Source organism: Mercenaria mercenaria, chromosome 4 (genome assembly GCF_021730395.1).
Source record: "Mercenaria mercenaria strain notata chromosome 4, MADL_Memer_1, whole genome shotgun sequence".
In the NCBI taxonomy this organism is placed as follows: domain Eukaryota; kingdom Metazoa; phylum Mollusca; class Bivalvia; order Venerida; family Veneridae; genus Mercenaria; species Mercenaria mercenaria.
In genome coordinates this window covers 85,217,913-85,235,824 of record NC_069364.1, presented here as the reverse complement: position 1 = coordinate 85,235,824, position 17,912 = coordinate 85,217,913, and the positions used below count along the sequence as shown (strand labels likewise).

Below are 17,912 nucleotides of genomic sequence, written 5' to 3'. Positions count from 1 at the left end.
GAAACACGTGTGAAGTTGTTCTAAAATCAGGCCAACAGTTTCTGATAAGAACATTTCTAAAAGTTTCTACACTACACTACACAAAATTATACAAGGTCAGGTGCGTTTCAATACTTTTGTCACTCTTTAGGCCCACTTTAACCTAATCTATAACAACACAATGGTAATCTGATATGAAAGTCACGAAATTAGTATTCGGTGATGAAGAATACAAATTTGTTTTGTAGGCAAATAAAAAAAGGGGAAGAAAGCGGGAGTCAAGGGTGCTATTACCCTAACTGTACTTAAACCATTAGACTATATCCTGCATTCTTCCTCTCTGTAAGACAAAGAAACTGTTCGCTTCCCTAACTATCGCTATGGATTCTTTCTTCATATTGTTTAAAAGTGAAAGCACAAAAGATATACATTTTTGTAGTAACCGCTTGTTAATCTTTTAATCTATTTATCATAAACATAATAACAATATCTTGCACAAATCTCCACTTTTCTGTTAATTACCCTACGTTTGGCGAAAATTGGCTTGGACCTTTTTTAGCTGCAAAATACAGCAAGTTAGCACAAATTGGTTAAATCAGCAAAAATTAGCGACGAAAATTGTTTAACACAGCTCAAATTACAGCATATCTCACTTATCCATCTTTTTATATTCATGCTGTTGTTACACTGTAATTATGTGCTTACTTCAAAACAACTCTTAGTTCTTGTCCGGACCTTTTTAACTTATATTATTATTGTTTACTAGTAGGCGCCACAAAATAGCAGTTTGACACCTTTTCGCAAACAGCAAAGCAGTGAGTCTCGAAAAAACAAGCCTCCTCTCTAATAAAGATATGTTGGCCGAAGCTGGTGGCCTATGAGAATAATATGTGCGGTGTGCCCTCCCCTTGACAGCACTCCTACCGCCAAAAAGCGACAGCGAGGCCGAATGATGTGTAAAAATGCAGGCAGGAAAGTCACGCCCATATTTTCAGGATTGCATGCTTTTTTGATTCCGTTGAATACTAGTAAACTAGTATATATCATAATTAAAAAAAACCAGTTGTTTTCCCTGTAGAAATTCCTGTAAACCTTTGCGAATGTTGTCAATAAATAACTGGTTTTCCGTTCGCGACAAGTAGATGCAATCTTAATACTTATTCCCGTCGAATGGGAAATGATTCAAATGGTGCAGATAGAACCTCCCTGCTTTTGACCTTTTTTACCGCAAAAGTATTCAACCGCTTAGCCGTTTGATATCATGGCCCAGACATGGGGAATTATTTCTGATCGTATAACGGTGACTTGTGGCATATCCTTCTGAATAAAATCCATTAGCCCAACAATTACCGCCTTAAGATCCTTAATCGGTGTGCGCTTTAAATCGTTACCCCCTACATGTAACAGTAAATAATCTGGTGGTTCCAACACCTGCAATAATCCAACAGGTTTCTTTGCGTTCTCTTACTGGATATGCCGCTTTACCCTTGCAACCAAAGGCGAGCAAGTTAGTCCACACTGCTTCCACCCAGTCTTCTCCTGGCTACCGGAAATGCCCTCTTGATAATGGATAAGCTTACCACCCATTCTACAGGCCCTCGATGAACTTGGAAGCTGCTAGTTTACAGTCTCAAATGTGAATGCAGGATATTTGCGTTTGGAAACTGAACAAACTACAACTGCTGTGAAAATAAATGTAAATACAAGCACAAAAGAAACAAACTAACAACAAAAATGGAAAAAATTGTTCACTATCACTGACTATCATATATTCAAGATTATCCTTGCAGACAGGTAACTACATACGTCATGTCTGCTAATTTGTTATAAATTGGAACTTAAGATATTTACAAACAATTATATGCCTAATGAGATATCACTTTGTAGACCTACATCTACATGATTCTTCCAACAATCATTAACGATTATGACTGGAAGGCGCTTGTCTGGGCAGTGTTAAAAATGAGAAAACTCATTAGGTGTAAAGAATAAATATTACTACATGTGCTAATGTACCTATACTGTCTGTATATTATATTATTTGTAGGCGTTAGATGACCACCGTCCCTATTCCTTGATATCCTCAGTTATCCATAATGGAAGCTCCATCAAACCGGAAACTTTGTAATTTATAGTCATTAAGCTGTGGATCAAACACGTAAATAATATATAATAAATTAAATAAATAATAATGGGTGAGAGTGGTACCGCTGAAATGACAAAACAACGACCCGAGATCGATGGCCTTATCGCAATATACCGTTTTAGCGATTCTAGGGCGTGGCGTCTTTATTGTCAATTTAATGGCTATTCCCTTACCGAGCTGGTCTACTTTTGAATACCGTTTGGAACATGAAATGAAGAAGATAAACAAAATTTATCATATGGGTTATATCTACAAAAATATATGGTAGCTAGAAGGTAAGCTACGTATTTCCCTTTTTGGACTGGCCTCAAAGATAGGGGTAACCTCATATACTCAAATATTTAACTACATTTTATACATACAACGTTTCCATCTTGAGGGGACCGTATCACATATTGTTTGAAATAAAAAAAAATCTTTTTGTGGCACGATTGTCTTGTATGGTTAAGTGGGTATAACCCTATAAGGACATAAAATTAATTTGAAGTCAAATGCCAACATTTTGTTATAATTTTCTCTCAAGCATGTAATACTGCATAAAACACAGTAAAAGTTAGGGTACAGGGAAACCCTAGGTAAAAATTGATAATGCATTAAACGTTTCATTCCCTTTTGTGTTCCGTTTCTTTTTGTAGTCAAAAGACTCAAATACTTTTTAAATATATTAGAAGAGAACAAACCTTTGAAGACGTCTTCATAACGCTTTATTAGTGCAAGAAATTTGTGGAACATTTGTGCATCTGTGAAAATGTATGAAAATTGTAGATTTGAAGCAGGTTGTAAATATTCAAAATGGCCGCCAAAATTCAAAATAGTCGCCATAATTAACATCTTTGTCAAGAAATGCTGTAGTGTTGTTTATATGGCGAGAAAAAATTAGAAAGTTATAGTTACAGCAGGAAGTAATATAAAAACTACTAATAAGCTCTATATGCAAACAGAAAAAGTCCAGTACGACGGCTTAACTCCAAGATGGTCGCCATTAAATAATTTTTCCATGAAAATCGCTCTTCAAATGGGCATATTGTGCAAAAATTACGAAACGTTGCACTGACAGTGGCGTTCTGTATTTATAGAGACAATGTGGCACCGTTAAATGTCGCAACACCGTTAAATATCGCAATTACCGTTAAATGTCGCAAGGTTTACGTTAAATGTCGCAACCACCGCTAAATGTCGCAAAATCAGCACACCTTTAATGCTAAATGCCGCAAGAATTTGCCCACCGTTATATGTCACAACACCAACGCTAAATGTCGCAATGCCTACTACAAGACTCTAAACTCCAATTTCGGTCAAGTAAATCAGAAAAAGTTTGCTAATAAGTCTGTCAAGGTTGGGCGACCAGTAAAGCTGGCAAGTAAGTTTACGTGTCGCACAAGGAGGCGGGTGTCATGTGCAGTTGATACCGCCTGGCATAAAAGTGGCTTTGACAGTTTAACGTGGAAGTATTTAATTTTCTCTTAGTTCAGTAAATACTGAAGTATTATTCATACATTTGTAATTTTAGCTCAATCGAGGTCAAATTTGAAACTATACCATATGGGGTTAAAAAAGGGATCACTAGATCAAATCCATAGAAACCTTGTTCACACTCTAGAAGGTGGGGTCTTTGTCACCTGAGGTAAAACGTTGTGCCCAATTTTGCTTTGAATGTGTGTATTCTTAATATAATTAAATTTAAAATAATAACATTTCAACCCAAACTCTAAGAGGCAGTATGCAGTGTTTTGCAAATTTCAAGGGTGAAAACCCATCCTCCTGTGTCAAGTGTTAATATTTATGTATTGATGTGTATACTTGTAATTTATTTGTTTCTTTGCAGTACATACCTTTTTCATGAGTAAGTTACAGTATAGGAAGAAAGTGTTGAAAACAGTAGCAAGACAAAGGAAGCGTGGAAGGTGTAACTGGTGGCGGCGAAATATGCCAGGTGAAAAGGATCGAAACCATCAATGTGTCAGAAATCATACAGGCAGCGCACAGGCAATGGAGAGTGTCAGTGGTGTGCAAGGAATAAAAGAATTTATAGATGATGGTTTACCAGTGGAATACTTAGAAGGAGATGGTGACAACACAGTGATCGCTAGGCTTAAAGCAAATTTGAACACAGACATGAAAAAAGATTTGATCGTAATCATGTTGTTAAGAATGTTGGAAAACATCTGCACTCACTACACAATGAAATGAGTGTTAAGCTGAGCAAGAGTGTTATTGCTCTTATTGAAAAGTGTTTGAAATATGTCTTTGCAAAACATCAAGGGGATAAAACTGGCTTGGAACAGAACTTAAAAGCACTGATACCACACCAGTTTGGAGATCATTCCCTGTGTACAGGTCACTTCTGTGGTTACAAGCGTTCAGCACAGAAGCCTGCCATGCAAGACCACACTAAGAGATCCTGAACTGCGTTCCAAACTCCAAAAGATGTTTGATCCTCTGATTGCTAATGTTGAACAATATATCGATTTGGCATCTTGTCAACAATGTGAGCATGCAAACCATGAAGTTACATTACGTGCTCCAAAAACTCACAACTATGGAAACACCAAATCACCTGATTATAGAGTTCATGCTACAGCCTCTTGAAGGCAGACATTATCTTGCCCTGGTAATATGGAAAATTAAATTAAATTAATTAATGAGCAATGTCATTTAAAAACTTACATCCTGGCATTGTGACCAGTATGAATCCAGACCTATGTATGCATCTGTGCAGTCTGATGGATGGGGAAGATGACTGGCAAACTATGGATCAATATCAGACTGTATAGATGTGCAGGCTGATTCGGATCCTTGCTGTTTGCAGTCAAGATGTTGGTTTTCAAATGATGCTGCTCGCTTGTTCATGTTTTCATATTTTGTTGAAACTTTTGGAATCTGACATTTCTATGAAAATTTAACTGCCTGAAGGTGCACAAGAGCCAAATTTATGAATTATGAAAATTTTTGTACTTCATTGAAAGTATAACACTTATTAACTTCATAGAAACGTGTTGTTTTAAATGTTAATTTTTTAAAATATTTTTGTTTCAAATGGTGCCCACTGTCTGTTTCAAAACATTGCTAGAATTTGGCAGAACAACTAAAACAGCTTAAACAGTGAAATCAGTATAATGGCAATTTCAAAGGAAACAGTGGGTGTGGAGATTTTACCTTTTTTTACTGTCAGAAAGTGGCCTTTTACCACAAGGATAAGTGCTAGTAGGGGAAGCCATAAAGAGGCTTTAGAAGGAGTGCCTGATCAGTCAGGTTTGTTTTCCAAATTATTGCACTTCATATTTTTTCAAATTGATCTGGAAATATTATCTTTTTACCTCTGATATTATTGTTGTTAAAAATTAGGGACAATGTACATGTATGACCTTCAATATTAAAACTTCACATTGTCAGTAAATTTTCATTTATACGTGGCAAAGTGTTCATCATTTGTATGCATGTACCTTGTCTCCAGCATTTCAGATAAAGGCATGGTTGACCACATTTTGGCCATGACCCTGTGACTCAGAACCCTGCGACCCCACAAAAACTAATTTTGTTTTATCTACATTTCAATGTAGACTGAATTTTTCCAGGTATTGGCCATGTCACAAGTCCAGATAGATGCAATTCCTAAGGGTAAATTTAAGCCAGCGAAGATACAGTCGGGAGATCCAACCTTTATAACATTTGACATAGAAACAACAGACCTGAGTAAGTAAATTATTCTAAACATTATGTTTTTTAGATAAATTTAACTCATGAAACCTCAGAACCCTAAAGGTCAAATTTTAAAACTTAGAAAGTTGTACATACAGAAATTGAGTCATTCTACGCTGTAGCCAGCTACAGTAAAACCAGTAGTACCAGTCACACTTTCAAACAGATTTTCACAAAACTTGGTCAGAAAAGTCCATTCAGTGTAGTAGAGCAATACAGGTCCGTGCGGGTGGGCCTCTTGTTCCACATAAAAACTTAATTTATTGAAACAGTTTCAAGTAATGTGTTAGCAGCAAAAAGCAGTGCTTCTTTTATTAGTTCGCAGCGGACAGATGCCACAGATTACACAAATAGCTGCATCGGAGGTCAAGTCTGGTTCAACATTCAACCAGTATGTATTTCCTACTAGACCAGTTGCACTAGATGCAAAGAGAAAAACAGGAATTTGTGTAAACAGTGAAGGCTACATGACTGTACACGGTGAACATGGTAATAATGTTGACATACAAAAAGCTGTGGAAAACTTCTGTGGTTGGCTTAACAAATTCCCTAATGCAGTACTTATTGCACATAATGGACGCCGATTTGACCTCCCAGTTTTGCTGTCATGTTTACTAGCTATTGACAAGACAAATGAGTTCTTTAAATGTTGTGTTTCTATGATAGATTCTTTAACCAATTTTAGAAAATTATACCCAAAGCTTTCACATAAACAAGAAGATCTGGTGTCAAAACTTCTTGGAATCAGCTATGATGCTCACAATGCAACGGCAGATGTGGAGTCACTGAAAAAGTTTGTGCAGCGTACAGGAATGTCTTCTACAGAACTTCTTCAACACAACTATTCCCCTGTTGATGTTCACAACTCTGTAATTTTCAATCCTGAAAAGGCAAAATATCTACCATCTTTAACACATCTTGTTTCACTTAGAATTTGTAAACTGACAACTGCAGAGAACATTGCAGGGTAAGGAAGATGGACTTCGAAATATTTGAACTGTGAAAAACACTGAAGGTCTGTCAAGATTAACAAATGTAAAAAAGTATTAGATGATGTTATTCCTAAACTAGCAGCATTTTTTAACAAATAAAAAAATGAAACTTGCAGTTGTGAATATCAGGCGATATCTAAGTGACTACTCTACAACACACTGGTGCAAGGTTTATATATTGACAGTCATGATCAGTTTTGAGTATGTACATGCATTTGGACGAAACTTTATACATGTTATTGTATATGGTCATTGTTCTAGTGTATAGAGCAATTAAAATTTAAAAATGAAAATGACATGTTATACTTTATCTTAGTATGTTTCTATTTTTGCAAATAATGTAAGAGCATGCTTACTGCAGACTTTAACTGTTCATGATTTTCCAGTCATGTTAGCAAATGTGGTACAGTATATATTGTTGGCAAAATCAAACGTTATATATACTGTAGGGTGATACATAAAGTGTACTTAATTTCTTGTACTTTTTCGGCGAAACTTGTCTTTTCTGATTGGCATTTATTGGAGTTATGGACCTTACAGATATTTTCCAAATGTTGTTTTCATTGCTTATATATTCAAATATTACATTGTAAGTTAGAAAAATATGAAAGTTGTATTTGAACTACAATATAGCAGTTTCATAAAGATACCAAGAAATGCAACAGTATTTGCTGTGAAAATTTTTATTCACCGAAACTATACATTGTCATACATTTTGCATAATTTTCAAAGATATAGCTGGTAAATAGTCATGAAACTTACACGATTTGTTTAAAATAGAACAACAATAAAAGTTATAAGTGTACATTTTGTATTTCAGTTGTCTCATTGCAAATAAAAATGAAATTGCTGTCATTGCTTTATCTGGCGAGGTTGTGCCGAGTGTGTGTGTGTGTGTGTGGTTGGGGGGGGGGTACATATATAAATGCTTGTTACTGACATATCTGATGGGTAAAGTTCTTGAAAATGTGCTATTTAATTTATCAAACAGTATACTTAGCAACAGTAATGTGCAAGAGACCATTTGGAATAGTGCCCATTCATTACACTCATACTACCTTAATTAATAGTATTATTAACTATACTATAAGACATATATATATAAACAATTCATTATGTATTATTTTTTTATGTAATAGACTTGAATCTTCAACAGCAAAATAATATGGTGTTGGCTTTAACCCGACGGGGGTCTCGTGTACTTTTTCGAGGACAGCAGACTCAACATGTTATTGTTATACAAATGATCGTTTTTATACTAATTGCTGGTACATATAGAAACATATAGATGGATAGTTAATAGGGAATCATTCATTCTTTACTATTGCATGATACAAAACACAGGAACACTGTTTAGGTTAATTAGCTGTGGGCATACATATTATTAAGTAATACGAACAGTTTAAAGTCTTGCGTGTGAACAGGCGTTATCAAGGTCGGTGCAGTTCGCATTACGTGCATCTATTTGTGATAATTGATCGTTTTTAAACATATTGGGATTCAATCCTTGCCAGTGCCATTTTATGTCGCATACATTTACATTCTATTACAAAAATATATCTTGTAGCAGCTTTTACTTAAATGAGTCAGACTGGACTAGGCTGGACTAGGCTGGGCTAGTTTATCCTACAATATTGACACTTCCAAATCACAGCAGTACACTTTGAACCAATGACTGAATGTTCAACTCCGCTTAGTTGAAATGGAACATCCGTCAATATTTCCAATATCAACATGTTAAAGGTCCAATACTAAGGAAAGTGAACATTTTAATTTCTTTTATAAAGCACAGAAACTATTTCATTTTATTGGAAAATGAAAGTTGGTATGTAGAAATTCGAAATAAATCGCAGTATATGTACAATTATTTTTCTATGAAGTATGAAGAAAATTAAAAAGACCTGGGGGGTCATTCTGTCGATTCATTGAAGTTTCAACATAATACACATACATTTCTTTGAGTTCCAAAGACCTTCTGTAAATTTTGACCTGCCAATCTTCATTATTTAGTGTCTTGCAGAAGTCTATGTACTGGCTATGAAAAAAATTGCCAACTCACTTTCTCTTAGTAATGGACCTTTAAGGATAATATGGTGTAATAGGCCTCAATTTCACCAAAAGCGTACATACAACTTTATAATGTAAGCTTTAAAAATGTCAAACGATAGAAATAAGGTGCATATTGTAAAGTTATATAGTGACAGAAGTTATCAAAAATTTCCTTTAGATTACCTCCCCTGATAATTTTGGTTTTTCATGAGTTATCTCCCCTGAAAACTAGAAAAAAAATGATTTTCTTCATTTCCCTACGGGGAATTTTAGATTTCTTTTTGATATTTGTATCAGAATCATATAATGCAGCTTTCTACCGCAAAATTTTCTCGAAACTCAAGTTCAGATTCTCATAATCAAAGAAATTATATATTTCCCATAGGCATCAATGTTAACTTCAATACCGATTACCCCCCCCCCCCCCCCCCCCCACAAAAAAAAAAAAAAGAAGATAAAATTCTTTCGGTGAAAAGTTTTTAATTTTGAATGACTTTAAAGTGACCAAGTTTCATTTAAATATTACCATCCAGTTACAAGATATGAAATATGGCTATTACACCATGTTATTCTTAATTTGATATCAGGTTTGTAACGCCACTAATGACACCACATTAATGGAGGACGTGGAATCAAGAAGTATATTTACCTCAAAAATTTTCCAATTTTATCAGCCAAACAAGCAAAATATGTATGATTTTATAAGTAAAAATGAATATGCAAAATGGTGATAAACTTTGCATCGAGAAATATGCACTCGTGTTATGCACTACTAATGTAGCGCAAAATCTCAAATGCAGAACTTTTCAATACATATTTTTCAATACAAAATCTATTAATTCACTCAGAATAGTATCCTATGGCAGGATAAGATCATATTCTATCCATTGAAGATTGTAATATTGGCCGCAAAATTGTTTAATCACGCAGATGGCACTACTTGCCGCATAGAGACCAGCACCGAGTTGCTTTATGGCTTTATTTTTGGGTTACTTTATTAGAACTGTCATGGCTCAATGAATATACGTACAATTGATATCACTGTTATGTTTTATTTAACTGAACTGATCATTAAACAATGTGCCCAATTTTCATTCAAATCTGTCAAAATTTGGCAGAGATTAAAGCAAAGAACCAGGTGTGGAGTTAGAAAAGTTGTTGAGTATAATTTTAGTACTGTGGCGAGTACCGCGTGGAGACTCAAACCTTTAAATTTGAAATCAATAAGATATGTATGGCACGGCAACATTGAAAAACAAACATGTAGTTCAGAACACAGTATGTAATTTCTAAGCTCTTCCCACACGATGCATACTCACGCATGTACGCACACACTCATCTAATCGTATCTCGGGTTCAAAATAGTTGAAAATAATATCTTAGCTGTAATGACGGTAGAACTTAATTTAGTTATTTTGTCTTCTTTTGCTGTGCAGCATTTAGCGTTTGTGTTGCGACATATAACGGTGGGCAAATTATTGCAACATTTAGCGTTAAAGGTGCGACATATAGCGGCAGATGATTTTACGACATTTAGCGGTGGTTGTGACATTTAACGTCATCCCTGCGACATTTATCGGTGGCTGCGACATTTAACGGTGCCACAGACATCATTGACTTGATCAAAATATCATAGTATTAAACAGATATTATAGTACCTCACAGGTTTGATAAGAAAATAGTGTTAATATGTTAAACTGTACACTTTATGTGCTTACTTTTTAACTTTTGTCCATACCGTGTTTAGTAAATTCAGTGCCAAACAGTGCCATAATATTTTACAGTATTGCAGGGTTCACTGACGTTCACTCTTTAGAAAGAAAATCACGAAACTCAAAGTCTAATCTGTTATGAAGTAGGCCAAAGGCTACTCATAGAAAAATCTTTTCAGAACATAATTGGTTACTTGGTAAAGGTCACATATTAAACCTAATGAGCTTTACTGTAATACACAGGCTTTCACCCTAACTACAAACCTGAGCCGGCACAGTGGTATTGTGCTAGACTTGAACCTGTTCTCAGCATTCCCAGTTGCAATTCTTATCATTTTTTCAGACAGAAGTCTTAACACCTGACACACTAGTACGGTAAACCAAGACAGCTTCTGAGCGTCTTACCCTACAAAATCTGTACAGTTTATAGAGAATTCTTTAGTTGTCTAAGGCGAGTCCCGTCTTGAATATTTAATTGGATCACTAATTAGATGTAGCTTGAACGATATTCAAAATCGTGTACTCTTTGCTGAAACGGGAAAAAAATACAAAAAGTTTAAGAAACAGTTGTGTTATTTTTATATGTCACATGCTGAAGTTATTAGGCACAATTTTGATTCATCCAAATGTCTTCCGACAGAATGTTTAGCTAATGAGCACACAGTTCATTTATACATCGCAAACATTCATCGTTAGCTTTACACAGAAACTTCTTCGATAACATAACAACACCCAGAAAAGTACCACAGAAAATATGCACATGTAGTTTGATACCAGTCATTCATTACCAACAGCGTCTAAAACTTCGGCACCTCTGTATACTATAGTAGCCCGAAACAGAATCTTTTCCACGAAACATAGTTTACAAAGATAATTATTTGCAGTGATACACAACCATGAATTTCATAATTTCTAAAATATGCTCATTTTAGCTAATATGAAGACAGAAAACTTGTAACCACTAAAGAATGAAGCGAGGGCTTGTTAGACACCGAAATTCACTCAAAATGTATTTTTACATTCCTTATAGCATTCAGGATATCTCTTGTCATTGAGTACAAGACGTATTATCTAACGACAAAAACACAAGTAATAAAATCTTTTTATATTTTATTAAGGTAGTGGCATACATTGGCCATGGCTGGTATGTTTCAAGATAAAGTACTACGAGATGTCAAAATGAAAACAAATAGTCAGCGTTCTGCTCCGGCAACGGTAGTTTTATGCTAGATTATTTTTGCCCATCATAAATGTCCTTTCAGAAGATTCACACATATCTTTAAGAAATAGTCTCAAGTGAAGATAATTCAAAAATTGTTTAAAGTCAATTGCCCACTTTGATGAAACTTATACAAGTGGCTAACTGATATAAGAAATAATTGTGTGTCTTTTATATAAATGAAGGTGTTAAGACTTCTATTTGAAAAAATGATAAGAATTGCAACTGGGAATGCTGAGAACTGGTTCAAGTCTAGCACAATACCACTGTGCCGGCTCAGGTCTGTAGTTAGGGTTAGTCAATTGCCCACTTTGATGAAACTTTTACAAATATATGTCTATAGAGTCTTTCTTTAGAAAATGCTTGAGCGTTCATTGACATCGTCTTCCAGCCATGACGTGATCTTGTCTAGTATACTTCTATATACCCTGAAATACACACAAAAATCTGGAAAGCAAATGAACTGTGGCGGGAGGGTTGGGTTTTACATTGTTTTTATGAACATTTACATCAAATTGTTAATGAAATGAAATAAAAATATACATAAATGGTCAGATACCCACGCTCAGTTAATTCTTGGAATTCGATCACATGACTCGTTCAACGTAATTCCTGGAAATCATTTGAAAGGGCGGAGCTTGTTTTTGCGTTAGCTAAAATGTTTAACCTCAAGCAACGCAACTAATGTTTGGTTTAACTTGTTTATTTTCATTATCATTTTTTTTTTGGTAAAACTGTGATGGATCTAAGTGCAGAAATTACTGTTTGGTTTAAACTTATGGATATCTTTGTGGGTAAAAATCACGGAACTGGGAAAGAGAAGTTGCGTAATAATACCTTTGTCAGTAGTTCATTATCTTAACTCTGTTCATACACACCAAGATCTGCATTTATACGATTTATTTATAAATAGATTTTCCCGAGAAGGAAGTTTTGTAAGCTAAATCGTGTACACTATATAAAAATGGCGTTGACGAAAGAAAAAGCTCACAATTACTTGTGTACATGTCCTACTAAATAATAACACTTATTCCATTAAATTTAGGCATTTTCAATAAAGTTTTTGTGAAAATAGAATCATTTAAAGTACTCCTTCACATAAGACAGCTAGCCTGTCTACGAAAATGTCTGTCGCTCTACACAGTTCCTCACTTTTGTTTGAAATAATACACGTGGCAGCAATTGTGGTCTTTCTCCATGCTTAAGAGCGGGAAAATCGCCATATGGTCATAAATCGTGCCGATATGATTGAAAACAAAACAAAATCACTGGTCAAGACGTGACCTAAATCGTGATTTTAGTGATCTCATTTATCGCGAGCGTTACATCGCGTTACATCGCGTTGTATCATTACTGTTCTGATATGAACTACTCATGGAACCGTCGACGTATATAAAAGCAGGAGAAAGTTTTCAATTTATCTTTGCCTCAGAACAGTAAAAGACTGAACAAAGGTATGTTTTACATTTAAATATTTGAAGAAAACTTAAGTGTAATTATTTTTTAAAGAAAAACAAAAAATAAAATAAAAAACTGTAACGTCAGATATATATACATGTCGGTCTCTCGAATGTAGCATGTGATAAAAGGTATACACGTCTTAATATAGTAACGATCGAATCTAGAATTAGTAAATAAAGAAATATATGGCATGTCAAACGTTGCTAAATTATATATGTATGTTATTATTATTGTATGTTTGTTATTGTTATTCAATGTTTTGTCATTCATATTCTAAAAGTCATTATTGTTATTCTATATTTCGTTATTCTTATTGTATCTTTGATATTGTTATTCAATGTCGTGTCATTCATATTCTAAGTCTTACCATTGTTATTCTATATGTCGTTATTCTTATTGCATTTTCTATATTCTTATGGTAAACGTCATTATTGTTATTCTATATTCCGTTATTTTTATTGTATCTTTGCTATTGTTATTCAATGTCGTGTCATTCATATTCTAAGTCTTACCATTGTTATTGTATATGTCGTTATTCTTATTGTATGTTCGATATTCTTATGGTAAAAATCATCATTGTTGTTCAATATCTGACGATTCTATTTACAAAACGTGTCATTCTTGTTCTATGTTTTGTGATTGTATTTGTATAGCGTCGCTGTGCTATTTATATCGCGGAAAATCGCACATACAATAAGAATTTCAAGCTTACAAAAACAATAATGAACATACAACAACAATAACGTCTTTTACAATAAGAATATCGAACATACAATAAGAATAACGACATATACAATAACAATGGTAACACTTAGAATATGAATGACACGGCATTGAATAACAATGTTTATGCTGTTTAACTATTGTTTATCACAGTCGGTAAAACTTGTGTTTACTTCGTGCAATAAATGTATTGTCGACTCAGAATAAATCTTACCTTTTCTTTGCATGTTAGTAGATGCAACATGGTTTGATGAGCTTTGTTCCCTGCGACTAATTTTAAGTCAAGAAGGAACGATAATAACACAAGACAAACGACTAATAAAAATTATTGTTAATTACTTTTATACCTTACTTCCAGATAATGTATATGTTGGCTGTGATCTCGTTGGTGGTGGCGTCTGCGTCGGCCCACACATATTACATGGATTTGATCCCGAATGGACACAATGTACCAAACCCATGTGGCGGAAGTGCTTGGTTAGCAGTAGGCCATTACGACCCAACTCATCATACCCATGACAAAAATCAGTTTGGACTGGTACGTTGCTCGCCTTCTAGAATATTGAACTTATCGTACCAGTGATAAACTCAATTTGAATTGGTACATTAATTGCCTTTCAAGTACATTGAACTCCTCGTACCAAGGATGAAAATAGAGTTGAAATGGTACGTTAATTGCTTTTTAGAAAATCGAACTCATCGTACCAATGATAAAATCAATTTTGATTGCCGGTCAATAGCCAAAACTATTTCCCACGACCCTTTGGACTTCATGTAATAGTTTTGACTATTGGCCGGCAAGCCATTCAATAATATTATATTTCAGCTGGTATTAATATATTATATATGCCGTGTGCATGTTTACTATATTTTTTATTTGTTACTATATTGAATGTTATGAAAAGGACTTTAAAAACGCCGGGCACCAGTGGACAAAAACATTGTGTCAAATGGACAGTGATAAGGACGGCCAATCGAACGGAGTGGAACTAGGTGATCCTAACTGTACATGGACCCCTGGTACCCCAGCCCCTCAGCCTGCAACCGGTCACCCAGGTAATTGAAAAACCTTTCTCTACTAGTATTATAATCTAATACAAAACTGCTTACGTTGAGGCGTCCATTCCTGTCTGGAACAATGCGAGGTATTTCTACACCATCAAAAACTGGAAAAGTTGTCTTTTAAATCCAAATCCAAAATGTGATTCTAAATCTAAAACACTGTCTATTGAGCTGGCAAGATTTGCTATTTTCCCGTTCGTGTAATCGCATCGCTTTTCTGTCAAAATAAGGTAGAAATGACAGAGCCGTATACAGTATCATATCTAATTATAGTTGTTTTCAACCTAAGATGAATATTTTGACGATACATAATAAAGCGATCTTGACAGTTTTGATATAAAACTACTCAAATGTAAATCCTTTGGAACACATGTGTCCAGCACAAACAGTTTCTGATATGGATCAATCAATTCAAAACCTATGGAAACGTACTTTATAAAGATTTTTATTGTTTATTTTAGGCATCTGCAACCCAGTTGGCAGTTGTGCGGGACAGTCATTCTCCTGCGGATGTCACGGACATAACTGCGTCGGAAAATAAACTTATGAAATTGTGTTGTTGATTTTCGTAAAATAGATACATGATACTTCTAGATTAATACTTTTGTTTATAAATAATAAATATCTTTAAAAATCATGTCATTTTATAAAAGCATATTATAGCTGTTTTTTTTTTACTATTAGTAACACAGTTTGAGATCCGTTAAAATAATGATTCATTCTCCATTTGCTACTTAATTTTTGAAAAGGGGTTGTGGGTTCGAGCCCCAGTGGGGTCACGACCATGACTTCTCATATGATACCAGTACTGGTTTTTCCAGGAAGCGGACTCGAAAGTGGTTCCAATAAGCTTGAAGCTTTCATCACAATCGAGCTAAAACAAATTTGTATAAACTGATTTTTAAACTATATATATATATATATATATATATATATATATATATATACACGAGTCAATGAAGAGGTGACGGAAGAAGCACACTGTATTCCAATATCAGATCTCACTTGTACTTATACGGCCTCAAGAAACTTGTTCTTTTTCCGCGGCTTTGCTCACTAATTTTAGAACAAAACAGGGAATGACGTTTTCCAGAGAAATTCCTATCATGGCTTACATCTGTATTTGTCGGTAAACAGTGTTTTGATATCATATGATAGTTGATAGTTTAGTTTGATAGTTTATTTTCAATATTCCATTAGGCCAAATGGCCCATGAGGATATACAATACATGATATATGGCAAGACAGTGTACATCAAAAAATCTATATGCAACTGAAGTTAATGTGCGGAGAAGGTTTACAATGCATTGCATAATAATATCCTTAATGCGTGATAATATCAGTGCCTAATAAATAAATAATATTGAAAATTACAAAACCATGCGTTTTACAAACCACACAATCTTATGATACATTTTCAGACGAGTTTTGTTTGAAGTCTAGTTTTGCAAACTCTTTGTTTTATAGACATATTTGACAAACTATAACACGGTAGTTTGTGTAATAAAATGATTACCATATATTATTGTCTTTATTAGCAACGTAATCATACGCTGACCTTGTCGAAACGAAATACAAGATCAACGTATTACTCAAAACTAAAGAACTTGTGATTTGTAAAACACATTTTACTTTACATTTGTTATAATGTAAAGTATACACAGTCTCAAAAAAGTTCACATGCTAGGAGATCAACATTATTATGGCCAAAACAATCTGAATGTCACATAACTGCAATAGAGTTAGTACAAAGGATCAAATTATTATAACACAGGTCAAAACATAAATAGTAACTGATACATACAAGTATAATGAGCACAATATACCGTCAGCATTATAAATAAGATCGAATTTATATGTATTTTCTCATCAAAATAAAGGCACGACTTACTATGCATATTCCAAATGATAAAACTATACATGAGTAAAACATACATATCAAACTCTTCTTCAATCATCAATTCCTATAAGTATTATTATCGGCATATAACTTTTCTTTTCTAAGTTCAAAGGCATTGTTTACGAATTTTCCAAACTTCCGTGCTAAGCATATGTTATCCGTATTCAGTAATTCAATGAATTTTGGCATATTTGGTCTCTTCCAATAGTAGCTTGGTATAAAACGTTTTCTTAAATCAGTGTATAGTTTACATTCCAATACAAAATGAAATTCGTCTTCTAAGACATCGCAAACGAAACATTTTCTATCATTCAAAGGTGTACTACTTGGTTTAGTCCATCTACCAGTCTCAATATGCAATCTATGAGATGATACTCTCAGTTTAGTAACACTATTACAAAATCGATTTACATTAATAGAGTTGAGATATGGTTGGAACCTAAAGTCTGTTATTTGTCTATAAAACAGGGCCCTACTTGAGTTTTCTAGCCTACTCGACCAATTTTGTACAAACTGATCTTTTAACCTTTGCTTCACATGACATAGAAATAGGTCAGTGTTACCAACACTTTGCATTAACCATGCATCATAGAATCCTAATGTACATAGAAGATTTTTAACTAATGAGCACCAATTTGTTTTATTAGGGTTATCTTCACAGTCATTTTTCAATAAAGTGTATACTTTCTTAACATATTTGTTTTCATTTGTATGTAGTATTTTGATCCAGTATTTTAGTATGTTATAAAAACGCATTGACTGGAATGAGAGCCTACCTAGCTCACCATGTATAAAATCATTTTGTGTAGTCTTTTTCACGCCTAAAATGCGTTTACAAAACTGCATATGTACTCTTTCTACAGCATTACCGTGTATAAAACGCCAAACCTCACAAGCATAATTCATAATAGGCATGATAAGTTTATCAAATAACTCTAATCTATGGGAAAGCGATATGTTAACAAATCTA

General features: G+C 34.3%; 3 protein-coding genes across 3 annotated transcripts in view; 2 read left to right on the top strand and 1 right to left on the bottom strand.

Annotated features, from left to right (window-relative positions):
* Window positions 1-17,912, bottom strand: part of LOC123552342 (uncharacterized) — a 469,144-nt gene that overhangs the window by 174,199 nt on the left and 277,033 nt on the right. The window lies entirely within an intron of this gene.
* LOC123553044 (uncharacterized) lies at window positions 4,665-10,940 on the top strand. The gene is made up of 5 exons (XM_045342797.2): window positions 4,665-4,736; window positions 5,701-5,818; window positions 6,143-6,791; window positions 7,637-7,700; window positions 10,821-10,940. Exons 1-5 carry the CDS (start codon window positions 4,665-4,667, stop codon window positions 10,938-10,940), a joined length of 1,023 nt encoding a protein of 340 aa, XP_045198732.2.
* LOC123553551 (temptin-like) lies at window positions 14,344-15,596 on the top strand. The gene is made up of 3 exons (XM_045343257.1): window positions 14,344-14,518; window positions 14,886-15,036; window positions 15,504-15,596. The coding sequence occupies exons 1-3, from the start codon at window positions 14,348-14,350 to the stop codon at window positions 15,581-15,583; spliced, it is 402 nt and encodes a 133-aa protein (XP_045199192.1). The 5' UTR covers window positions 14,344-14,347; the 3' UTR covers window positions 15,584-15,596.